The 26,398-nt window shown below is 46.3% G+C and overlaps 1 protein-coding gene across 16 annotated transcripts in view; it reads left to right on the top strand.

Annotated features, from left to right (window-relative positions):
• The first annotated feature begins 6,586 nt into the window (after positions 1–6,586).
• The window catches only part of EXOC7 (exocyst complex component 7), a 36,567-nt gene continuing 16,755 nt past the window's right edge, over positions 6,587–26,398 (top strand). For 8 of the 16 annotated variants that reach the window (XR_006285641.1, XM_037915188.2, XM_037915181.2 and 5 more), the window contains exons 1-8: positions 6,683–6,919; positions 13,217–13,282; positions 14,898–15,082; positions 15,859–15,964; positions 17,645–17,867; positions 18,556–18,723; positions 20,106–20,117; positions 25,267–25,359. Coding sequence is in view for 15 of the 16 variants with exons in the window: in XM_037915188.2 (XP_037771116.1) it covers positions 6,860–6,919; positions 13,217–13,282; positions 14,898–15,082; positions 15,859–15,964; positions 17,645–17,867; positions 18,556–18,723; positions 20,106–20,117; positions 25,267–25,359 (913 nt within the window). In the remaining variant the exon portion in view is untranslated. Of the gene's footprint in view, positions 6,920–8,704; positions 9,020–13,216; positions 13,283–14,897; positions 15,083–15,858; positions 15,965–17,644; positions 17,868–18,555; positions 18,724–20,105; positions 20,118–25,266; positions 25,360–26,398 lie in introns of all 16 variants that reach the window. The other 8 variants (XM_037915189.2, XM_037915179.2, XM_037915176.2 and 5 more) reach the window with 6 other exon arrangements.

The raw sequence follows: 26,398 nt of genomic DNA, 5'->3' as shown, positions 1-26,398 counted from the left end.
CACTTGGTATTGAAACCTACCTTTAAAAGTTGTATCTAAGCTACGGGGCCCTTTAAGTAGCCTGACAGTGGTGACTGTTTTGAACCAGACGGCATGATCCGAGCTACCGAGCCCTGATCTGACCGCAGCATCCCAGGTAGTGACGTTTTCAGCATATCAATTCTATCTTTGTTCAACACGCCCTGCAAACAAAATCGTTACTCTTGCGCAACGGGTGCCCCTGGCCAAACGATACCGAGGAACAGATTCTCATTCAGAGCCATTTTCTCTGTTTACTTCCTCCTGTTTCCCAACGCTGCTGCTTTGGCTGTGCGTGCGCACGGTCACCTGTCTCTCTGCTCTGAAAGTGACACTGGAAAGCTCTGCTCCCTGCACCTCAGTCAAGCAACCACAGAGGCCCCACAGTATTATTATTCAGCTTAATTGGACTAGTCTGCCCCAACTCCTGCAATAACAAGGAGGGCTGCTCTTTCCCTCTCCCCCTCATGCTGCCTGGTACTAAGGAGGCTTCCCGCACCCAGAATGGAACTGATGACTTGTCATTCTGCTGAAGCCCCCTTGCTGACATCCCCTGGCTAGTGCTGAATCAACGTCTCTCCTACTTTCATTCACTCTGCAGAAAAGTTCCTCTCAAGTCAGTATCAGTTGCTCTACCGGACTGGAAGAGATGCTTGGTGGAGTCCTGCCCCCTGCAAAACTGCAGGACAGTTTTCATGGAGACACAAGTAATCTAAATACTGCAGCTTGTTATTGAGAAAATCCTTGTTGGAAAAAGTCATTAGGGTGCATCTTGCACTGAAGATGGGAGCGGGTTCTAAGGATGTTCCCAAACTAGAATGCCATGGCTGTTTGACCCACAGAGGGACTGGAAATCTTTCCAGAGCAGGCATTTGGTACTTCCTGCTTCCCACTGGCGGCCTAGGATACCTGGGTGGTCATGTAGGGTACTGCTCGTACAGGGACCGCACGTTCAGCCCCAAAACAGCTACCAGCTCCAGTAGAAGAGGCTGCCAACCCCCTCAGGTCTCTAAGTGGATACAGGGCTGTGCAGAAAGGCCGTTGCTGGCTCATTGCCGCACACTGATATTTGGATCAAGCCCCTTGACCTCTAGACCACTCTAGGGCACATCCTGCAATGCCTCCTCTGGTTACAGAAGATCTGTGGCTTCTCCATGACTCTTAGAGGGGCCAGCATGGGGGCACTCAATTTCCGCTGACTCTCCACCCCTGACCTCCCATTCCTACAAGGAACTGCAGTTTCGTTGCTGGGGCACCAGCAAGAATTTGGCCTTTTTAGTGTTTCCTCCTCCTTCAAGATTCAGGAAACATGTAGGCCTTGCTCACCCCTCCCCTCCCATTTCCTCAGAGTTACCGCCCTGCATGTCTCTCCTCTGGAGACAATGGATCCAAAACAGGCATAGCCACTCATAACTGTATTCCTGGCCTTCCACCTCCCTCCCTTTGGCCAAGCAGGTAGAAGCTTGTGGTCAAGAAGTTTCCCTCTTCTGGGTGGTTTGGCAGGTTGGTCCACGCAAGCGGTTGGAGAACAAAGCTAAAGAGAGGCAGAGAAAAGGGGACCGGCCACTGAAACAGGAGGCCTTTGCTCTTCTGCCTTTTGGAATCCTTGCCTGCCAGTCGGACTCAGCCCTGCCACTGGCTGGAGAACAGCAGAAGCCAAATACTCAACGGGGCCTGGAGACTGAACACCCCTCTCAGACCAGGGGGTCCCACAGGGTCAGGAATGCGCAGCTGTTAAAGAAAGGGGGTGCAGTGGGAGTACAGCTCCCATTCCTCATCTAAAAGCTTGCACTGCTTGCTGCCCTGCCTTGCCTGTTTTGTGGAGAGAAGAGTTCCTTCTGCAGGTCTATCTGCTGGCCCCATTCACCAGCTCTAAATCCAGACACAGCACTTAATCTGCCTGTATTTGCTGGGTGCAACAGGGGTTATTGTTGCTTTGCTGGGACCCTTATATTTAACCCCTTAATCTTTTCCTTGGAATTTCTTGCATAGTTTAGGCTGCCTCACCCAATCACATCAACATGTGTTGCCCTTAAATCCCAGGGGGTTCAGTCCTCACGGGCCCTGCAATCCTTGCTCTCCCTGAGGCTGAGTCAGACAACAATTGACAGTAGTTTGTTTTGTGAGGGGGTCACCCCTGCACCAGGGAACAGGACTGAGACTAATTTCACATAGGCCACAGAACAGCCATCGAAGGTGACAGCTTTCAGTCATTATCAGTGTGGGACGGATTGAATCTGGAAGCCTGGAGATAAAATCCCCTGAGCCACCCAGTGTCCCGGCCTTCATATTTTTATTTCAAATTTTTTAAAAATAACTGGTGTTTTTACTAACTCCTTAGCTGTCCCCTCTTGAATGACAGTATGTTTTACCAACACTCTGTGTTTGATCTGAAGTCTTATCTTTGATGTGGCGCTGTATCTGTGATTTGTGTTTGGGCTGATGATTTATTGGTGATTTGTGATTATCTGGTTATTGTACGTTTATTGATTACGCTTGCCTGATTATGTGCCCAATTTATTATTGGCAGGTGCTTCCTAGGGGCTTTTTGAAAACAAGATCAGCTCAGACGCTCCAAACCCTCCAGCCCAAACTTGCCAACACAAATTCAATTCCTTCCTACAGTGAAAACAGCAAGCTTGCCTGGTAAGGAGGCCACGAGCAGGGGGCAGGGTCAGCTCCTGAGAAATGGCCTATGTCGCTCTCTCTGGCATCTGACCCCAGCTTCACCTCTTTCCCTTAATGGGCCAAGTAATTCCATAGGGATTGAGCAGAGCCTTTTCACTGGCCTTTCGGTACAGACATAAAGCTCTGTTCAGAAGATCCTCAAACAAAAGGCTGATGTCAAGGGGGCCACAGTCTAGCCAGCACCTCTGGCATCCAAGTCCCTTAGTGGAGGGCAGGGGGGAGGTGGTGGGACAGTGGGAGGGGAGCAAACATACAGTAAGATCATTGCATGGTGCAGAAAAAGGATGGAACTTCGAAAGCTCTCATCAGTAGCCTTTTCAGCTTGCGCTTTCCTTTGAATGAGACTGCAAGCTTTGACATAAAGGATGCTGCTTTTGCAGCCAGAGCAGCAGAAGGGCTGTTATTGACGGCAGCCATCTGGGGGGGAAGGAACTGATCTGACATCTTTGTGTTCCCATTAATATCTCAAATATCTGTAGGATAAAGCTTGTCGCAGAAGCAATATGAGGCATCTGAAACGTGGGCACCGAACCAACGCAGGGGGGTCTGGAGAGAGGTTCTTCTCCCTACACACATAGGACCAAAGTCTCCAAACTAGGAACCTCAGCTGAGCCTGCACGCATGGTCACAGCCAACTAATTTCACAGGCGAAACACACGGTTGCGCACACCCCATTCAATGAAGCTGGTGCACAAACACAGCTGTCTGCAGCAAGATAAGGTGCTCTGTAATACATGCTGAAGTTGTCGCTGAACAAAGACAGCCCCTGGTTACTTTCAGCTCCATCCAAAACACCGGGGCGGGGGAATCAATGTTTGCCAACTGAAGGAAAAAGGCAAGGGGACGTTTCCCTTCTCCCTCAAGATTCTAAGAGGGTTTTACTAGCTGCAAATAAAATAAAAAAGCAAGCAACCCAAAACGACTGGATGGTATCCCGATGAAAGGGCAACGCCCCATAAACGGCAACATTCTTGGTTGCTGGGAGCAGTGTGAGGGCAGCAAGTGAGTCTGGTGCCAACAGTGTGGCATCATCTGTGCAAATAAATCTAACTACTCTACCCAGCTCCCTGTGGAGCAGAGAAGATGGATGCTCATAGGGGAAAGGTGCCCTTTCTGCTTGGGAGGTAATGCTTTTTAATGGGTGGAGCTGGGAGGGGTTAAATGGAAGTCAGGTTCCATCCTCATCTCTGCAACTGACTTGCTATGTGACTTTGGGCAAGTCACTTAATCTTTCTCTCGCTCAGTTTTTCCTTCAGTAAAATGGGGATAATAATTCCTACCCTCAGGGGACCTGTGATACTCTGTGATTTATTTGTAAAGCATTTTGAGATGCTGTGAAGGGCAAAATATAAACTTTTTATTTTATTACAATTTTGTATTGCCTAGAAGCCTCCCCTAAGTCATAGTCCCATTGTGCTAGATGCTGTATAAACAAATAGTAAATTACAGTCCCTGCTCCAAAGAGCTGTTATTCTGATTTAATAACAGACAACACCTCAGACTTCCTTCTAATCATTAAAATACAGCTCCCTTCCCCAGTAATGGATTCAGGGAAACTGGGTAGTCCATGATGTGCCGATTCATTTATCGGGGACCAAGGTAGGGAAATTCCCCTCTTTATGCTATGTTTCTAGCTGTTAATGACTTCCCAGCCAGGTAACATAGTTCCCACTTCCCTGTGTATTAGCATTATTGTTTGCTAAATAGCTTACGACATAATATTTACCTTGATCTGTGGCATTAAGACCTTTCCCTCCACCCCCAAAGGAATGTCTCAAATAAATTACAGTTGGCACATGTTGCACATGAGGGGTGAAGGGTGTTGGAGGATTGGATTGGATTGGACGAGTTGCCTAAAACAATTTCCCTCCTATGGCTGCTCTGGTTAATAGTTGGAAAGTCCTCTCTTGTATTTCTTTGGTTCTGGGCTAGCCCTAGAGACTCTACTGCAGGGGTTCACAAACTTCATTGCACCGTGACCCCCTTCTGGCAACAAAAATTACTACATGACCACAGGAGCGGGGGGCCAAAGCCTGAGCTCCGCTGCCCCAAGGGAGTGGGGGCAAAGCCGAAGCCCAAGGCTTCAGCCCCAGGCATGGGGCCTGTAACCTGAGCCCCGCCATGCAGGGCTGAAGCGCTCAGGCTTTGGCCCCAGATGGTGAAGCTGGGGCTCGGGTTTTGACCCTGGCCACAGCAAGTCTAATATAAGCCTTGGCAACTCCATTAAAACAGGGTCGCGACCCACTTTGGGGTCCCGAGCCACAGTTTGAGAACTTTTTTCAGAGTAGCAGCCGTGTTAGTCTGTATCCGCAAAAAGAAAAGGAAATGAGTACTTGTGGCACCTTAGACATTAACAAATTTATTTGAGCATAAGCTTTCGTGAGCTACAGCTCACTTCATCGGATGCTCTACTGTATAACTCCCCCCTTTTCTTCCCTACTAAGTAGCAAAAGGAGGAAAGCTGGTGCTTGGGGACATCTGGTGGATGTGCTGCATTTTACACATAATTCTCAGACTTTAATGGTTCTGGGAATTCATTGCATGTTGCTGATCTTTGGTCCCACTGAAATTGCTCTTCTCATTATCACAGCAACAGTATTTGATGTGTGTTTCTTGTGTGGCTTTCAGTTTGGAAGGCTCAAAAGGAATCAAGATCTGCTGCTAGAGGCCGTGAGATGTTCTCTACCTGTCCTTATATGTATACTTTCGCTAGGTTGTTTTACATTGCTCCTCACCATCGTATCTTCTGAGCATCTCTGTATTGGGCAAGCCACTCGGGGAGCAGAATTATCAAGAGAAGGTGAGTGTGCTGATGCGAACTCCCAAAATGAGAGAGAATGTCTAGGGACTTACCCTCATCTCCATGTGGAGGGAGTACAGTGTGTAGCCCCCATAAATTGGCATTGTGTGCCTCTGTGGCAGTAGCGAAGCACTGAGGGGAAAATCCTGACCCCTGGTCTCTAACTGCCCATTTTGTAGCTGCAGTACCATAGACACCTCACACACGGTGATATTAATAATACAGCTTTGCACATTGATGGCGCTTTCCATCCATGTTTTTCGGAGAATTAAAGAGTATTAATGTATCTTTGTGACATGTATGTGAGGGTGGTATTATACCCACTTTGCAATAGGGTAAACTGAAGAACAAAGCGAGAGATTGGGTAAACAGAGCCAAAAGCAGACCAAGTGACTGCCCCCAAATCAGTAGCAGAACTAGAAAAAGAAACCAGGAGCCCTAACTCCCAGATCCCCGCTATAATCACGAGCCAACATTTCCCCTCCTTACTTTCAACTGGTATTTTAAAAGGGAAGGTTGTCTAATCCTAAAATGTCTTAATAGTCACATAACTGCCCCCCTGAACTGAAGAGAATGTTAATTGTGTAACAGATGTGGACACAATCTTTTAAAAATGGACACTGGCTTTTTGGATCTGTGCAGGATCTTTTGAGCCTGGTCCTCCCACTCCATTACTGTGGGGAAACTGCACTGGAGTAGTTAAACTGGTTTAATGGAGTGGAGAATATATGTGCAGGACACTGATCTACCACCCATCCCATCACGCTATTAGCAGGAGGGGGAGCTATATGGTCCAGGGAGTGTAATAACAAGTGTGCTGTATTTGAGCTGTAGCTCATGAAAGCTTATGCACAAATAAATTTGTTAGTCTCTAAGGTGCCACAAGTACTTCTTTCCTTTTTGTATTTAATATGTGCCTCCTAATTCCTTCCCCAGTCATTAGTGATACGCCCAGCCCAGCACTAAATATGCCAAGAGAGACCCAGTGGCACTCCCAACATGGTGGTATTTGAACAGTCATTCCACTGCCTGCCACTCTTAATATGGCTCCTATTGGAGGCGCTCATGCGCATTACTGCTAGGGAGGAGCCGCTCCCGTCGGGTCGTCCAGCTGCGCATGCGTACTGATTCCCACCACACTCAAGATGGCTGCCTGTGGACGGGCTCCGGCGCATCACTGTCTGCCACGCTCAACATGGCGGTTTGGCGCTGACGGCGGTGGGCGTGAGGCGGAAGTGGGGGCGGGGAGGCTGACAGCGCCGGGCGCGGCAGTGTTGGGGGTGCTTGGCAGGCCGGTGCCCCTTGGCTGTTCCCAGCGGTCCCGCGGCAGCCCCCGCGCCAGGGCGGGGCAGGATGATCCCTCCGGAGGAGGCCTCCGCCCGCAGGAGGGAGATAGAGGACAAGCTCAAGCAGGTAGAGGGGGGCGCTGGGCCCGGCCCGGGGAGTCCCAGGCACCCCCACCTCGCTCCCCGGGAAGCCCGCAGGGGCTCGGCTCTCTGAGGGCCACCACACATCCCCCCCCCGGGACAGCCCCACCCGCACCCCGAGACTCCTCCTGACATACCCCCCCCCCCGATCCTCCACCCCCCAAAACTCCTCGGCCCTGGACTGCTCCAACCCCCGAGAGACACCCCCGGAATAGCCCCCCCGGGCAGCTCCAACAACCCCACCCCCCCATACGTTTGTTAGTCTCTAACGTGCCACAAGGACTCCTCGTTGCTTTTCCTACCTTGCCGTCTGAGATCCTCCCTCCCTAAACAGCTTCATTTCTCCTGGAATTGGCCCCCTCTAAGAGACCCACCCCAGAACTTTCCCCCGTTGTGGGGCTCAGGGGACCCTCCTTGGAGTCAGATTCCTCCCTGGACTGCTCTGCTTCTCTGGAGCCGAGCCTGCCAGATAGACCTCCCTGGAATTGAGACCTTCTTGCTCCCACAGAGCCAGACTAGGCAGCACTACTCCTGTGACACCCCGACCCTCCCCCACTTTGGGCCTTGGATGTCACCCATGAGAATTGTCCTTTCCCCAGCTGGAGACTAACCTATAGACACCACCCCTGGTGTGATTACAGCACTCCTTAGGGTCCAGGGATGCTTCCCTTGCAAAGAGAAGACTCATTTCTTGTACTTCTTGCATTTCTCTGATCCTGGACAATGACAACTGACCGTTCAGTTTCAATCTTGATCCCCAGCCTTGTTTGCACACACAACTTGCAGCTGTTTAATTAAGATAATTTAAACCAGGGATAATCAATAGGTGGGCCTGGGGCCAATTCCGGACTGCCAGATGCTTTTGAACGAACCACAAAAATTTTTTATTTACTTTATTATCATTGGTTTCAGAGTAGCAGCCTTGTTAGTCTGTATTCGCAAAAAGAAAAGGAGTACTTGTGGCTCCTTAGAGACTAACCAGTTTTTATCTTCAGTCCTTTTGGTATGATGTCCATCTGTTTGCATTTGGAAAGGATTGGTTAGTCTCTAAGGTGCCACAAGTACTCCTTTTCTTTTTATTATCATTATTATTGTTTTTCTCTGGAGTCTGGACCTGGACTATACCTTGACCAAGAAATTTGGACTTTGAGAAAAAACAATTGAAATGCCAATAGCCTCAGTTAAACCAGTTTAGTTAAACTGGTGCAAACCCCTGTGTGGGCAGAATTTTATCACTTTAAAAATGGTTTAGCTTGTGTCTGTTGCCTAAATTTACAGGCATAAACTAACTTGATAAGCCAAGTCTACACTGCAAACTTTGCTTGACGCAAGTTACGTCAGCCTAAAGCCACCACAGTTAGTATAGCTTTCGTGTGCATGCATACTTGGTTCCTGCGTCATCACTGCACATACTCACCCAAGAGTGCTTGGGTCAATGCACAGTGTGGTGCACCATGGACAGGTGTCCCAGTATGCAAGTTACCATCATCCAGCTTGCTGTCTTTTGTGAAATTGTGGCAGTACATGGTGAGGCAGAAATGAATCATGCAGAGGTGGCCAGGAGCAAGGGGTCAAGTTTCCATCAAGCAACTTTCTCCATCCCATGATGCCATCCTTATCCCATAATTTTCATGCTTTTTAAAAATCCCACAACCCCGTGCGGCACTTCTCACAGTCCATCATCTCTGACAGAGGCATGGAGCCCATACAGCTCTGTGCTGTCGTCATGAGCATTGCAAACCCAGGATGAACGATCCTCCAAAATTTGCAGAGCTTCAGGAAGAACCACAGCGATGGGGGAATATGACCGTTTGGTGGAGGACAAATTGCTGTGGAACATATTGAACATTAATTCGAAGTTGGCAACGGTGGTCACGAAGCAGCTGCAGACAGTGGAGCACCGCTTCTGAGCCTGAGAAACGAGCACTGACTGGTGGGATTTCATCGTAATGCAGATTTGGGATGATGAGCAGTGGCTGCAGGACTTTCGGATCCAAAAGGCCACATTTCTGGATCTGTGCGCTGAGCTTGCCCCTGCTCACCAGCGCAGGGACGTCTGAATGAGAGCTCCCGTGGCAGTGGAGAAGTGAGTGTTGATTGCTCTGTAGAAGCTTGCAATGACAGATTGCTACCAGTCAGTGGGAAATTGTTTTGGATTTGGAAAAATCCACAGTAGGGGCTGTTGTCATGCAAGTGTGCACGGCCATTAATCGTCTCCTGCTACTCAGTGTGCAGGTCATAGATGGATTTTCAGCAATAGGGTTCCTGAATAGCAGTGGGCAATGGACAGCATGCATTTCCGTATTTTGGCACCAGCTCACCTTGCCACAGAGTAACTCAACAAAAGCATTATGCAAGCACTGGTGGATCATGAGGGACGCTTCACCAACATCAGTGTTGGCAGGTCAGGGAAGGTGCTTGACGCTCGCATCTTTAAGAACACAGGAGTGTTCAGAAAGCTGCAGGCAGGGACATTTTTTCCTGACTGGCAAATTACCATTGGCAATGTTGAAATGCCAGTAGTGATCTTGAGGGACACAGCCTTCGCCTTGCTCCCCTGGCTTCTGGAGCCATACACCAGCAAAAGATTCAGCTATTGGCACAGCAGGTCTAGAATGACAGTTGAATGTGCTTTTGGTAGATTGAAGGGATGCTGATGTTGTTTACTGACCAGATTGGATCTCAGTGAGAAAAATATCCCAATGGTTGTACCTGCTTGTTTGTCTCCTGTTGTGTGTAGCAAAGCGGGAAATGTTGCCACTGGGGTGGAGATAAACTCTGCAGGCCGCTGTTCTGAGTAGCTAGACATAACTGCAGTTAGAAAAGCTCAATGCAGAACTATGTGGGTGAGGTAGGCCTTGTAAGAGCACTTTACCAGTCAGCAACAGTAATGAAGTGTGGTGCCCTGTGCTAATATGGGGGGCCAGGAAGGCCCCTACTAGTAGGAATTGTGTGATATTTGGTGTATATCTATTATAACACTATCTGTTAATGCACCTATTAATTTTGTGGTGCTTGCTGTACATTTATAATGATTACACAGTTTTTGTCAGTGAATCTGTGAGTTCTGTCACTCTGTAGTGTAAGAAGTTGTGGGTGCTTTCATTCACTAGGCATTCTGTAGCATATGTTGTGAACAGATTTTTTTTGCATACCAAAACCACTGTAGAAAAACAATATGCAATAAAAAACAAGTACAATAAATACTTCTGAAATAAATTAATGGAACAGAATTTAACAAGTGGAAAAGAATATTTGTGTCCATTTTGGCTACACATACAGCAACCATGGCGCTCTCAGCTCAGTGTAGATGAAGCTATAGTTCTCCTTACTGTCCCCCGGTGTGGAGTGGTGGGGGTAGGGATAAGGCCCCTGAAGTTGAATGTTGAGGGGGGTGTTGGGAGGTGTTAAAATTGAGTTCCCCGTTGGTTTCAAAAGGAGGCAAGATCCTGACTTTTGAACCTGTAGGTCCACAAGAGTCTGCAGCATTTGTGTTTGCTGCCGGAGAAGTCCCATTATTCCTGGTGTACCTGCCTTTCTGATTCCTGCACCTTTCTTCTGTCTGCTCTTTCCCTCTCCCGTACTGTCTGCAATAATCACGCTCCACACCCTCTGTTCGCGATCCAGTGCAATCCTGGCTTGCAGGATCTCGCTGAACATGTCCTTCCGTGTCCTCTTCTTTCTCCTCCTTATCATGGTCGGGTGTTCCCAGGTGTGGAGTGGAGACCCCTCAAGGCCACAAAGGGAGCAGCTACACATAAAGCACACAGAGGTGTCATTTGTTTTTATAATCACAACGGAAAGTGGAAGTTAAGACTGAGAACTCCCTCCCCTTGCTCTCCAAATATTTTAATCAAGACATGCTTATTGACACTTCAGCTTTGGAGCGCCCCCACCCAGAACTGCTGTGTGGTCCCAGCCATGGGGAGTATGGCCCAGCAGGCGTTGTGGGGAGGGGGAAACAAGGAGGAAATTGTTCGGCTACCCAAAGCACTAAAATCTCAGCTCGTTTCCCTGGGTACGAGTGCAGGGCAATGGCACTGAGCACTGGCACTGTTTTCCACCGGCGGCGGTGATTTTAGCAGCTATCTTGCTCCTGAGGGTAGCAAAGGCACAGAGAGCACAGCTGTCCCGAAGCTGCCCAGGCCCACATGCCACTAGCCTGTGTACTGCAATGGCGCCTGCCGAAGTCACTGCGGACTAGCGTGGGAAAGCGCCCTACCGCAGAGGAAGAAAGATGGCTGCCATCCCTAGAAACATTAGGAAGAGGATTTCAGAGAACCTCCATGAAAGTTTCATCGAGATCACTCAGCAGGATTCAAGGGACATCCCTGTGTACATGAACAAACTGCTCCTCAGGCCCCCTGCTCCCAACCCTAGAGGGGAATGAACAGCAAATTACAACTTGACCTCTATTGTACCGCTACCTCTTCTAGTACGAGTAAATTAATGAAAAGTCACAACCTGTGTCCTGCTACACTGGGGTCAGGCACCATCTATTCATTAAAAGATTGTAATGGGAAATACGTTTACACACCTGAGGTTTCTTCCTGTGCATAGGGCTTGCCCACGCTTGGCTGCCAGGACTGACTAGTCTACAGTGAAGTCTCGAATGATTCCTGGCTTGCAGTATCGCTGGACCACCAGGTCACCTGTCCCCCATCCTCTTCCTCCTCTTCCTTTGCCGGTCATGGTAGGGGTTTGTGCCTCATGCTCCACTGAGGTATCCACGATGCTCTGCAAGGTGCTGGTGGGTCTCTGCCAAGTATGGCTGCAGCTCATTTTAAAAGCGGCAGGTATACAGCTTGGCACTAGATCAACTGTTGGCCACTCTGTATGCCTGCCTCAGTTCCTTTGCTTTCATGCAGAACTGCTGCTGATCCCTGTCATGTCCGTTCGCCGGCATGCCCAGTGTCCACGGTTCTACAGCTGCTCCATAGTTGTGCCTTTACAGCCTCTTCTCCCCACAATCCCAGAAGATCAGGACATCCTATCTGCCCCAGGCCAGAGTGTGTCAGCAGCGTGTGGCTGGCATGTTCACTTGGGCAGCTGCACACAACAAGGGAGAGCTGCTAGGTGTGCTTGCCAAGCTGAGAGTTCAGGGAAAGGCATTTTGAAAATACGTGGGGGGTTTTAAAGCGGGGATTCCGGGTCTCTATGCCCCCTGTGCAGTGACGTTCACAATTGTGACTAGAGCAGTCGATGTCGAGCATTGTGGGAAGCTGCTGGAGGACTGTTAGGATCAATATAGGTCATGCGGTGTCTACGCTTGCACTGTCAACCACAGTACATTGACCATGGCTCAATGCTGTTCAGGGAGGTGGTGTTTATTGCTTTGTCGTAATGGGGCGCTTCCATTGGTGGGAGACAAATTTGAATGTAGTCACATGCACAATGAGGTCGATACAAGGTGACTCACATTGGCCTAAATTTGTAGTGTAGACCAGGCGTAAGACGGGTTTAAATTGAATTAAAAGGGTTTGCTACACTGGGTTAATTGATTTTTAAACAAATTAAAACCTATAGTCTAACTCAGGGATCTGAAACTCGGATCACCACGAGACCATATGAGGACTAGTACATTGGCCCGAGGGCTGCATCATTGACACCCCCGCTGCCCCTGCCCCCACTCCATCCCTTCCATGAGGCCCCACCTCTTCCCTGCCCCCATTCCAACCCCTTCCCTAAATTCCCTCCCCTGCTCCGCCTCTTCTCTGCCTCCTCCCCTGAGCGTGCAGCTCCCCGTTCCTCCCCCTTCCCTCCTGGAAAGCGCTAAGTGCCACCAAACAGCTGTTTGGCGGTGGGAAGCACCTGGAAGTAGGCAGAGGAGCGGGGATGCGGCTCGCTGCGAGGAAGGGGAGCTTGGTGGCTGCAGGAAATAACTCGGGGCAGGGGGGAGCACGGGGAGCTTGGCGGGCTGCAACAAATAACTCCGTGGGCTGCATGTTTGAGACCCCTGGTCTAACTGGTGCTACTCTGTATGTAGATTATCAGTTGATTCTCACCCACTCACACTATTTTGTTGTGTTTAAGTTTGTAACACCAGAGACAAATGTCTAAATCCAGGATACCTCTTTATTGAAATTAAAAAAATAGTTATATCATGTTAAGTTTTCTGTTCTAATTAAAGGCATGTGTTTTTAAACTCAACCAAAATTACTTGCCATTTTCTTTATCAGGAGTTAGAAATGCACAGAAGTATTTATTCTTTGACCCTTTTGTGTAAGGTTTGAAATTCACCTATCATGCAGAACTATTGAATCCTACTTCATTCCAATGACAGGAAGAAGAAACGCTGTCCTTTATAAGAGAGAGTCTTGAAAAGAGTGATCAGCTCACCAAAAACATGGTAAGTAGAGTCCCGTAAATTAAGTTAAAAGGGTCGGATAGGCTTTGCGGAACTTGTGGGTTCAACAGGTACTTTCTTTAGATTAGACATCTTGAGGAAAGGTTACAGTGTGTGTGTTGGGGCACAAGCTTGTCAGTTCTGGAAACTTGGGTCCAAATGATCCTTCAATCTGATCTAATCTATCTAGGTTCCTATATGGCTCTCCTCATCTCAGTATTTTAGTACCTCCCAAGTCTATGCCAATAGAAATAAACTCTCTCCAGCTAGCAGGGAAAACAGCTAATGTTCTGTGTGTCAGGGCTCAGGGGTGAAGAGCTATTGGAAAAATAAGTTGAAGAGATGAGTTTTGCACTTATTTCTAAAAATACAATGTACTTAGAGATCTTTCTGAACTCATCTGGTAGTGAGTTCTGGAGCCTAGGTCCAGTTCCTCTCTGAAAGGTCTGTCTCCTAAGCTCATAAGCCTTCCCATGTTGGTTGACAGTTTTGTAGTTTCAGTGGAATGTAGCTGATGTTAGTAATCTTGGCTGTGGAGGGAGAGGTGATTGGTTATCTATCGCATCAGAACAGAGGCCCAGAATTGGACTTGGTATGAATTAGGGAGCCCATGCACAGGGAGAAACCGTTGATGTGCTCATGGGCACCTGTGTTGCTTAACAGGTGGGTTGCTGCATTCTGTGCCTAATGAATCCCCACCACCACTCTTTATTCCTACTTTTGAATGTCAGTAATAGAGTCTGGATTGCTGTAGCGAGATCTGAGTCTGACTGGATGGAATACGGATGGATTGTATTTTTGTTTGCTGTTGCAAGATGTCCAAAATAACCCTAACATTGTAAACCTCTGTCATGATCTGATGGCAGGAACCTCTGACAGAAGGGGTGATATAAAGGAGGTGAGTTCTTAACATACTTTTCATGCCAGTATCCCCTCTTTCTTGCTAAGTTTTGACTTCAGCTGCTCTTTGTCCAGGACCTGAACTCAGCTAGGTATTGGGAAAGCTGAGAGATTGTGCTGAACCAAGACAAGACAGAGGTGATCTTGGCGAAAAGCAGGAAGGACTTTGACGAACTTTGTTCCTCCATAACATCCCCTTTTCCTGAGGCCACCTGCCCGCCAATTCAGTAGGTTGCAAACTTGGAGTTTCTTGACAGCCAAATAGCCATGGCAGAGCAGAGTTGTGAACATCAGTCAAATGGCTTCTTCATTGTAAGATTCATTCAAATGTACTCAGTGCAATTGAGCAAAGTATTCGGTAGGTTCTGCTTCAGCCTTTCCCCTGACCTGAGGCACCTACAGTTTGTCTCCTTTTGGATAGGTTTCCCAGGCTGTCAAATAATTTGTGTGATGATTTGAGTGCTATACATATGCTAATTAAACATCACCATATGCTTATGTGGTGGGTAAATATTACTTCCATATACACATTGGAAAGCTGAAGCATAGGGGGGTTAAGTGACCTGCCCAAGGAGACAAGCAAGCCAGTGGCAGAGCCAGGAATAGAAGCTGGGAGTCAGGATTCCTAGTACCCTGTTCTAACTACTAGCCCACAATACAGTTGTGTTTTATGTGGAAGGAAATACTCCATGCTGTTTGATCCTTTTTGGGGGTTTAGGTTTCCATCCTCTCCTCCTTTGAGAGCCGTTTGATGAAGCTGGAGAACTCTATCATCCCTGTGCATAAGCAGACGGAGAATCTACAACGTCTGCAGGAGAATGTTGAGAAGACCCTGTCCTGTCTGGATCATGTCATTAGTTATTACCATGTGGCTAAGGACACAGAGAAGATCATAAAGGAAGGGTAAGTCAAGTAGCAGGCCCCTACTTTCCTCTGCTGGATCTCTTTCTCCCATGTCTGTTTTGAATAGGGGCAGTTGTTTGGGCAGGTCTCTACAAAAATCTTGTTATTGTTCTTTGTATTTTTATATAACTATGTGCCTACCCCAAAGGAAACTCAGCGTGAACTTTTAGCAAAACCTCTAAGGGTAAAATCCTGCTCTCACATCCACACTGGGGTCCTCTTACATATTCTGCACCCGATCCCTGTGTGGAGCTCCCATCCATTGTGTTCATTCCTTTCTTCCCATTCTCCAAATTTTTCTACAGCGGCGCTTTGCTTTCTTGTAGTTGCCTCCATCTTTCCAGCCAACGTGGACTGGATGGGTGTCCTTTTATGGAGCTAGTGATGCTTGCACTTGGGTTGCCCAGCGGGGTTACTGTGGTGCTGTATGAAATGCTCCCATCCCACCAGGAGCTGAGTGGGTTGGTGGGAATACCGAGGAAAGCAATTGCTGGCTTGGGAAGTGAGAGGCTGCAGACTGAACCCAGTCTCATAGCACTGTGGTACACTGACCGTGGGCTGCCATTTTTGCTTGAATCAGGTCTTTTTAAAGCAAACCTTTCTAAGTTGCCTAGTGATTTGGGGTGGTGGGGGGAGGTGGCGGTGAGTGGAGGCAGTTGTAAAATTCCCTTTAATCTCTGACTGAAGAAAGTGGAGTTGAGGTCTTCACTGGTTTTGTTCCAACCGTTGTTGAGGTTTTTGGTGTCTTTCTCATGCGTGCACTATTTCAATTTCAGCCCTACGGGGAGACTAGAGGAGTATTTGGGCTGCATGGCCAGAATCCAGAAGGCTGTAGAATATTTCCAGGACAACAATCCTGACAGCCCAGAACTGAACCGGGTGGTATGTAATGTGCTTGAAAACCAGGGGCATTGTGTGGGCATCTGCTTCTCTGACATCGGCAGCATATTGGCAAGTAGTGGCAAAGTGAGGTTTGTTTGTAGGAGCATTCTCTTAGGATCCCGATTCGATTTGTTAGCAAGAATAATGCTTTACCTCCTGACTGTTAGCTTTCCTAGTATTCTGTACCAATAAGACCTACAATAGCTGAAAGCATGTACCTTGCATGCACCTAAATTATTTCTTACTCCTAGTAAAGATAGAAAATATCTTTAATCCACCACCCAGGGTTTGCTACGCTCATTCCCTGGATCATTATGAAACACTGGTAGTGTGAGGTAATGGTCCAGTAGCCCATGGATCCCCAGGATAAGAAACAAATGTTCATGCACTTCGAAAACAGAGAAACTGAGCTTTGCTAACTAGTATAGGTTGGGGTTTGCAAAGGTGCCCAAGGGAGTTAGGTGCTTTGAATTTAATGGGATTTGGATGCCTAACTCCCTTAGGTTTCTAGAAATCCTGGCCATGACAGATTAGTCTCTAGCTCTGGTGATATGAGAGGATGGATACGCCAGTGGTTAGGCTGGGATTTGGGAGACTCGGGTTCAGTTCCCTGCTCCACCACAGACTCCCTGTGTGACCCTGAGCAAGTCATTTTTCTTCTCTGTGCCTCCATTTCCATCTCTACAGTGAGGATAATAGCACTGCCCTGCCTCACAGTGGGTTGTGAGGATAAATACATGAGATTATGAAGCATTCATATACTGCACTAATGGAGGTCATTTAAGTACCTAAAATAGATCAAATACTGTATCAACACTTAAATTAATCCCATATGCTCATCGCTATCTTGAATTCTTTCACCACCACCTGTGATCCCTTCTCCACTCTGTGCCACAGCTTAAATTCTGGCATTATTTTAACAGCTGCTGTCACAAGAACAGTTAGAGCTAGAAGGCTTTACTATCTGAAAGCAGCTTGAAATTCCAGCTTTCACATGGTATGAAGCATTAATTGCTAACTAACATTTTGAGATCTCGGCTGCTAAAACTGTCCCAACTGAAGCATTGTGGGGGAAACAAGAAAGGAATCAGAACAATTCGTAAGATCTTACTTTTTTTTTTTTTTTTTTTTCTTTCTAAACTTAGCTTCTGTTAAGCTACCTGGGCTATGGACGCTTTGGTGAGGCAGTACTTTCAGAACCAATTATTCCAAGCACTAATGCTGGACCATGGATCGCTTTCCTCCTCTCTTTCAAGACCTCCTATTATAAATACTATTGGCCAGATCTGCTGTTACCCCAGTGTAAACCTGGAGTAATTGCATTGAATTCGATGGATTTGCAGCAGTGTAACTGAGAGCGGAATGTGACCCCATCTTTCCAGATCATTGCAAATGCTTAGAATTCCCTTTGAATATCTATTGCCTTTTCCTTAACAGCTAGAGAGGTTGCAGGGGATGAAGTTTTGTGCTGCTCAGCTGCAGAGTAATTCCTTGACTTTGTTTTTCCCAACTCCCTTACTTTTTAAAACTCTCTTGACAATAGGCTACATTGCATTTGGTAGCAGATGTCAGTGGTACACAGTATTTAGGAACGCTAGAGATTAGGTGATGTTTAAAGATTTTGGGAGAGGTTTCAGAAACACTTTTTTGTTTCTCTTGTCTCTGCTCTCTCTCCTCCAGAAATCCCTGTTTGAGAGGGGGAAGGAATCTCTGGAATCAGAATTCCGCAGTCTGATGACGCGACACACCAAGCCAGTTCCTCCGATCCTCATCCTGGATCTGATCAGTGGGGATGATGAGATTGATACGCAGGAAGATATGATTTTGGAACACCTCCCTGAGAGTGTCTTGCAAGACATTGTCCGTATCTCCCTTTGGCTGGTGGAGTATGGAAGAAACCAAGGTAAACTAAAACGAATCCCTAAGTGAGCCAATCTCTGAGACGAGCAGATATGTGATACATGATATGTTTATCTTGATCACTCCAGTGGTCTCCATCAACCATGTTATTGTACGCTGCTGAGAGCAAAACCTGTCTGCTGAGGGCTGTCTGTGTCACTGTGGAACTCAGCCAGTAAGCTATCTCTCCTCTCAGCAGTCAGGTCTGTTTTCAGGGTAGTTCTGCAGCTAAGGAGCCAAGAGATCACATTGCATTTGGAAACTGACAAAGAATGGTAGCAAAGCCTCTGACTGTCTTTTAAAGGCATTTCTAGGTGAGTAGTGTAAATCAGATTCCTTGTATCAACCCATTTTATCATTCTTTTTAAATCCTATTTCTCCGTAGTGCTTATGATAATCTTTTGGAAGTCATTTAACCCTTCTGTGCTCAGTTTCCCCCTCTATTAAACAGAGAGAATAGCAAATGATACTCCCTTCCCCAAAGAGTGTACAATGTAGGATCAATTTCTTTAAAGCAAAAGGTCCCTAGGACAGATCTATAGGTAAGAACTTGAATGTGGGACCCCAGTCAAAGCAGGTCAGTCTCTTTTGTGCAGAGTCTGTTTTCAGGAAAGATCCAGCAACAGCATCCTCATTGTGCAAAGAATGCCTTGAGTTTGGTTACCAGTCATACCTTTGTCTTGTCTCCTTAGACTTCATGAATGTTTATTACCAAATCCGCTCTAGCCAGCTCGACCGCTCCATCAAAGGTCTGAAGGAGCATTTCCGTAAGAACAGCTCCTCCACAGGCATCCCGTACTCCCCCGCCATTCAGAACAAGAGGAAGGACACACCGACCAAAAAGCCTATCAAGAGACCAGGTTAGTTCCAGAATTTAAGGATCAGTTTCCTGCCCTGATGCGAAAGAACATCCACCAAGCATGTTGTTCCACTTGTTTGTGATGGGTGTCTCTCTCACTGACCTGAGTTTTCCTTTGTGCCTCTCCATCTCATGAGGTAGCATCTAGTCATAAAAGTTGTTCTGAAGGCAACAGGGTGGGTGGGAGTTGAATGGCAAACACCTTTTTGCTTATAAGGGACTTTCGCATTGGGTTAAGCTCCTAGATTATAGACCCTCTTTCATCTCTTATTTTGTTGACTCATCCAGTCCATATTTCAGGGGACATTTTAAAAAAGCTCTCTTGTATGAAGAGAGATTGCAAAGATTGGGATTGCTTACCTTAGAAAGGAGACAGATAGGAGGGAACATAAGTCAGTAAAATAGTGAATGATGTAGAGAAGGCAGATTGAGAACTTCTGTTCTCTCTGTCTCATAACGTGAGAGAAGAGGGATATTCTATGAAGTTATAAGGTGGGAAATTCAAAACAGGCAAAATGAAATACTGTTTAACACCACATGTAATTAAACTGTGGAGCTCACCGCCACAGGAAGTCATCTTGAATCTTGCTAAATTTTTGGTCTCAAAGGGATTGGACCTGTATATTGATATTGTAACTATCCAGAGTTGTCATAATTAATAACAGTTTTGGAAACTTTGTGGTTCTGTGCCTAAGCCAATCTTTAACTATTAGACACTGAGGAGAGACCCGTGTGGATGGTAGATTAACTCATATCTGCCTACTGCGGTGTTCTTACACCTTTCTTTGAAACATCTGGTTCTGGCCACTGTCAGATGGGATGTTGGACTAGATGGACAGTAGGCCTGATCCAGTCTGGGAAGTCCTGTGATCCTAAAACTGTGTCTGAGCAAAGAGGCCAAGGATTTAGCAAGCTATGGAAACTGAACTGCCCACTCCCCCCAGAGATGGACTCTCCAGGTCATGGTTATTGCATATCTGTGGGGAAAGCTTCCCCCGCCGCTGTCCCTGTTTTGTGGAGTAAGGACTTTACTCTCCAGGGCTGTCTGTCTAACACTTTCAGTAGCACTAAAAAAGAATCACCTACAAATTCAGAATGAATATCAGATCCTCTGTTAGGATCTACTTTCAATATAGCACTCACAAGGTTCTGGCACATCTGGTCCAATCTACTTAATATGCAATTTGTTTGCTTGTGCAGAAGAAATCATTTCAAATGTAGCTATTTCTAGTATGGATCCCAGATTATTGCTCTTCCTATATGCAAAAAAAATTGGAGAGGAGAGGAGGGAGTGGCAATTGGTGGAGGGCCCAGAGAGGAGGAAGGAAAGTATGCATTTTAATTGTGTTGTCTTTATTTTTATAATCCTTATGTGAATGACAGTCTTCATTCCAGGTAAACTGTGTTTTTGTGTGTGTCTCCTCTGCAGCTTGCCAGGTCCCTCTTTACCTCCTAGTCAGTCCTCTTCCTGCTAATAGCAAAGGGTGTGCCTGGGATATTTAAAGGGAAAATCTGCTAGTGAAGACCTTTAAAACTGGTGACCACATAACTAGATACTAAAACGTGCACCCCCACATTCAGTACCATGCATCAGAGCTGTTCCTGAAAGCTGACAGTTCAGAGAGCTATGAAAGACATGGAAGGTTTTGGCACGACTTTTATAACCAGCTACAGTGAACCTGCGTTTGACAGAACTCTTCCTGTCTCCAGAGAGCCACCTGGAGAGGTGTGAATTTCCATTCTTGCCATTGGCGTTACTGCTGAGTTTTGCAGGATGGAGTAGATCATGTAAACCTCTGTCCAGAAAGATAATGGCTGTGGGTGTAGATATTTTTGCTAAGGGGAGTCAGTGTTTTTCCATATTTAATCCAGCCCAAATTCTTAAGCATAATAACGCTTGATTCTGTGTTCTGCATCCCTGATGGGAACACCTGCTCTATCAAATAATTACAATAAGGAAAGCAGATGTTAAGACTTTTCCTGGTTATTTAGCACTTCCATGCTAGACAGCTGCAGCTAGACAGGCAAAAAAGGCTTAGGGCTGGAGCCTCAGTAGGTGTAAAGCGGTTTACCTTCATTGAAGTCAGTCTAGTTGCGCTGATTTACATTTAGGATCTGCCCCCCAATCTTCAATACCATCTGACTTTGAAACTATACAGGAAAACCAGGCCCAAAAGGTCTCCATTTGGGCACCCAAAACCACTAGTCACTTCGGAAATTTTGGCCTAGATCTGTGTTTAGCCAGAGAGTTTGTAAGATAAGCCAAGCAGTGGCTGTGTTTGTATTTGTGTTTCTGGGTTACAGAAACAAACTCAGAAGATGAACAAATGGAGATGACATTACATGTGTCAAATAGAGATCCAATAAAGTGATCATCTAGGGTATTGTGAGTCTCAAGAAATAATAGTAGCTAATTCGTGTCTTCCATATTCTCAGACAAGGACAGAGTCTCTCTTTGAACCAGGCTCAAGTTCTTAGTGGCTTGTCCATCTCCAAATAAACCTGCCATGTGTTGTAACTGCATAGTTACCCAGAAATGAGATCTTTTCCTAGCCTTTCCTATTTCACCTCCTGGCATTGGCCCGTCTTATTTCCCACAGACTCATCAGCTTTCAGGGATGGCTCTGGAGATGAAGATCTAACCAATCTCCAAATCAGAACTGTGGCACTCCATAACAAAATTCTTCTATTGGGGTTTAATTGCCCCTTATTTTAATCTTCATAGTTCTGAAGTTTGGGCAAGGAAATTGCTATGTTTTCTATGCCATTGATTCAGTGATCAAAGCTAACTCCAGATCAAATCTCAGGCAGCATTAAGAGGAGGGTATCTGGTAGTTCAAGCATATAGGTTAAGAGCTCCCCAATCCTAATGGAACAATATCCCAGCACAGACCCTGACCCACACTTTAATCTGTTGCAAAGAATAAATCACTAAATAAATCTGTGCTACAGCCCTTTCACATGCTAAGCAAAGTCCAAGGGTGCTAGTGTCTGTGAAAATGATGGCAAGGTATGAGGGCAGGGCTGCAAGCCAGAGAACCCACCAGGGTTAAGCTGGGTTCTGAGGAGCTTATTATCAATACCTGTTCGTTGTGTCAATGCAGTCCTGTATCACCATCACCGTTTCTTTTGCAGTTGTACCACATACTTCTTCAGCACCCTCCTGAGGTCACATCACATACTTGTAAGGCCTTCATAGTTCTCCAGAATGATCCTTTTCACAGCTGTGGGCTAGACAAAATGAGCAAGGTTTCTAAAGCTTTGGAATGAAATTTCAGCCATTCATTGAAATGCATTCCAACATCCTTCATCGTGAGACGGAGACGCTCTTAAAGCTAACCTAAAATGAAGGCGTGTGCTGGCAAATGAGTGGAACTTGTCACAACATGTTTCATTGGAGGCATAATGCTTTACAGCCCTTTTAAAACGCTGATCACTTCCCACTCCTAAATTTTAGCTCTGCATCGAAGAGAGCAAGAGTAGTTGGGGCTCCAAAGGGGTACTTGCCCTAAAATTGCTACAGCATGGCGAGAAAAATCCCCCTGTTCTAAATATCATTCTTAAAACATCCGCCACTCTGCTGGCAAGAAGCTTTTAAAAAGCTGCCATTTTTGTGTGGTACACCAAACCCCACTGTGTTAACTGCTGTTCTAGAGCCAGTAGGGGGCGCTAACTAAAGAAACCTCTTTCCAGAACTGTTGGGTGTTCATAGACTTGTAAGTCCAGAAAAGACCATTATGATCATCGTGTCTGACCCTCTCCGTACAAATGCCATTGAATTTCACCCACTCTCCTACAGACACCCTGCTGTCAATTCACAAGGAAATAGGGAGCACAGCTACCTTCTGTTGCATTAGAAAACTGCTCAGAGGATGGGAAACTGCCATATTGGAAAGGACAGCAGAGCAGTCTGAGAACTTGCACCTTATATTTGACCCTAGTGGGAGGGAAAGGCTCATTAATTTTCTGGAGGTGACCTTGACTGTTCTCCAGGAGTGTATTGGCCTTTTTCCATAAGCATCAGCTTATGCTCATATCAGTTAATTTCTTTCTGTTCCAGTTTACCTAGCGGTTGGGGAGGTGGTACCATGGGGAAGGCAATATAATCTTTGAGCAGCAGGATGAATAGCCTGTTTCTGTGTCCCCAGTTAGATCCCTACTCAGCTCTTGAATTTGATGCCTTCATTAGTAACTGCTGCACTATCCCATTTGATTTGAAAGCTGCCTAATCAGAGGAAATAATCATAGAACAAAGGCATTTGGCTTCAATAGAATCCATTAAGGCCTAATTGTGATACAAAGTACCAGGGATGCAGCAGCATTGAAATAATCACACAAACACTTGCTATGTTTGAATGTAAATGCATCTGATTGTTTGTGTGCAAATGAGAAAATGCACGACTGACAGCGCAGCTCTTATCTGAGAGAAGCATGTCAAGAAGTTGTGGGCCATGCCACTAGGACTGGCTGTTCCTACTGATGTGTGCTGCATGCATGCTAAATGAATTCTTACTGACAACATGACAGATCAGCAGGAGTGATATCTGCAATTTACATTTGACTCCAATTTATAATATATGTGGGGAGAGGGGTTGCACGAATGCTTACAAAACCAGAGACCACCAGAAATGTTTCCAGGATTCATACACATTTTAGGCCATTGGAAACAATAAAATAAGTTCTGTTGTAAGTAAGATTTCTGAAAGTGCCTGTAACAAATTCGAGGCATTGGTATGAAAAGAACTCATGTGTTTTAAAACTGCCCCAGATGAATCAGTTAGGATCTGGGTAGAGGATTACATAAAAACAAATACTGCAGAGGCCTGTGGAGTAAATGATATCAATATAGGAAGTGGACGTGACTCTTCCCAAGCCTTTGGAATGTGTAGAAGTAAGAAAATTACCACCATGTGAATTTGTTCTATTGAGATTTTTTCAATAAGTGGTTAAGACCATTTTGTAAATTGGTGGGATGAATCAGAAAAAGAAAATGTTGCAAGTGAGGTGTTTTACTCACGGGTTAATGTTTTAGAATTGGGAAGTGAACTTAACACACCTGGGGTCTTCAACCCACTCCCATCCTACCCAATTTGGGAGCCTGATCTTCCCGAAGACATTCTACCTCCTGTGTCTCCCAGTTATCCACACATGTATAAACCTTCCCTTGAGCACCTGGGTAAGGGGAGAGGGAAGCTACCATTGTCCTTTGGTGGAACAGCTAGCACCCCTACGCCCTGTCCTATAGTTTAAACTTTGGCAGGCGGTTATGATAAGACTTCTCACTTTTCAGACAGTATAAACCAGGTCTCTTAACACTGATCTCCAGACTAGCTAATAGCACCTGTGATGTGGCAGCCAGACTTGCTGCTGGAAGTTGGGCGTTGGTGCATGTTATGATTTTTTAAAATAAAAAGTGCAAGTTTTGCTTTGTATTTTGGCTATGTTTTGATTTTTTTGTTAATTTATTTGCATTTCATGTTAACCCTCCAGAGAGCAGCTTATACCTTTCCAAAGTTTTCAATTCCACATTCATGCAGCAGTGTGACAGCAATATCTGCCTTGGGGTGTCCGTGTGTGTATGTGTCTGTGGGGTTTTCTGTTAATGTTCATACCATGAGCTAAAACTAACCTTTCCATATGTAAGCAGTGCTTAGTTTACACTTGACACTTTAATGCTTTCTGTTTTGTGCTTGCAGCGCTTCCTAGCCAGGGGGTCCAGCACCAGCTATTGTTTAATGCTGTCTGTTGTATTTTTTAATATTAATTGTCTTTTTCTGTGGCTTAATTGATTTGCAGTTCCTCAAAAGGATAGTGTCCTGGTGATTGGCTTCACCCTGCCCCCTTTAACTCTAGAACTAGGGAAGGGGGATGAGCAGATTCTGTGCCCTAATCACTCTTTGGCTACTGGTGCCTGATGCTGTTGTTATTAGCCCTGTACTGCAAGAGATTCTCCTTCATCTCCACTGTTAGAATCCTCGTTGATCCACACTGAGCATGCTCATAAAACACCTCCCAGGGTGGGCATATCTTTCTGTAGTGTTAATTGCCTGGTCAGGTTTCTTGGTGTGTAGTAAAGGTCACTGGATGCCCTTGGTTTGTGGGGGACTGTTGGTGGATAATATGAAGGTTTGGACTGATCGTGAGTACCTGCTTTCACACAGCAGGGAATTGTCGTCTTAAGCATTTTGTGCCCAAGTTCAATCAAAGTGTCCCTGGAGGGATGCTTCCTGGCCTCCTTTCTCAGCGGATTTGACCTTTTCCCCCATCCCCAGTACCTCCGAAGCATGTTGAAGCTGATTCCGCAATGCTTGGTTTGAGTTCTGCCTTCTCAAGTAAGAAGGAAGCCACAGATTTGGATAGGCCATTGTGTTGGCGCATCTGGTACCCAGTTTGGGGTTCGTGTGTGTGTACTGAGCATGCTCACTGTTGCCCATTATAATCTCACTGGGTTGCAATGACTAGCACTGGTGGAGGGCTGCTGGTGTTTTTTTCTCACTCATTTCCTAGGTCTTCTTGTCTCTTCTCTTTGTGGCTCTGGTGACAGGCACGATCCGGAAGGCTCAGAACCTTCTGAAACAGTATTCTCAGCATGGTCTAGATGGGAAAAAGGGGGCCTCTAACCTCATTCCTATGGAAGGTAATCACATCTCTCACTCTTCACCCTTGGATCTTTACTATATATCAGATCTACTTCCCCAGGCAGGGCTTCCATTAGCCCACAGCCCCACTGTGTGGGTAGTGTTAACCTTTATCCTATGGGGATCGTAGGGTAACTTGACAAAGGAGCTACACTGATTGAAAAGTGTTAATTTGTGTAGGACTCAAAACCTGGTAGAAGATAAAGGAATGGAACATTAAAACCAGGGTAGCAAGCCATTCTTCAGCTGGCTCTGTAAGGTCATGGGCCAACTGATCTTGGAAAAGTCAATCCATTATACAGTTGGCTGGCTAAGGGAAGCTCTGCTCTGCCTTAGTGACATCCCCCTTGGTGTTTCCGTCTTTGTTTCACTTTGCCTGAACTTTAAGAAGGCTTCAGATTGGTAGTGGCCCTTCCAACCCTGATAAGAATGTGTCAGACCAGCACCGGCCCAAGATCCAATTTGCTGTCCTCCTCCTCCTCCTCAGAGGTATGCACAAGAGGCATCAACAAGCAAGTTTGCCCCTGCGTCCCGAAACGTCATCCGTGGCACTGCTGTCTGCTTGGGGACTTGAACAAGATGGGCAAGCAGAGAGATCACTTGCTTTAAAATATCTTCAGGCTCTTTCTATTCCTGTAACGATAAAGAGATCAGCTTGAAGGAAATGATTGCAACTTCATCTGCATATAGATATTTTCACCTATATTTTAGTTCACACAACTGTAAAGGGGACCTCAGGAGCTACAATTACCCTTTCAAAAACACTTTCCCAAATACTGAGTGGCAGAGGTGACTGTCTGAGTTCTGGCTCTTAACAGCCAATGTGCAAATTGGATTCCCCATGCCCACTGTCTCAGGTAGAGCTTGTGCCAAGAGGTGTGAAGGGCATCTTGGGCTTGGCAAATGACATGTCTGGTTCACACTTCCCATCAGGCTTCAAAAGGCTACTCCTGCTATGGTGCCCAGAGAGGGGACGTGGGTGGGCTTTCCAGGACAGCATGTGTGTGTAGGTTTCTGACAGACTGAATAACCAAAGCT

This window comes from Chelonia mydas, chromosome 14 (genome assembly GCF_015237465.2).
Source record: "Chelonia mydas isolate rCheMyd1 chromosome 14, rCheMyd1.pri.v2, whole genome shotgun sequence".
Classification (NCBI taxonomy): domain Eukaryota; kingdom Metazoa; phylum Chordata; order Testudines; family Cheloniidae; genus Chelonia; species Chelonia mydas.
Note: the sequence above shows the minus strand (reverse complement) of the source record. Positions and strands in the feature narration are given on the sequence as shown.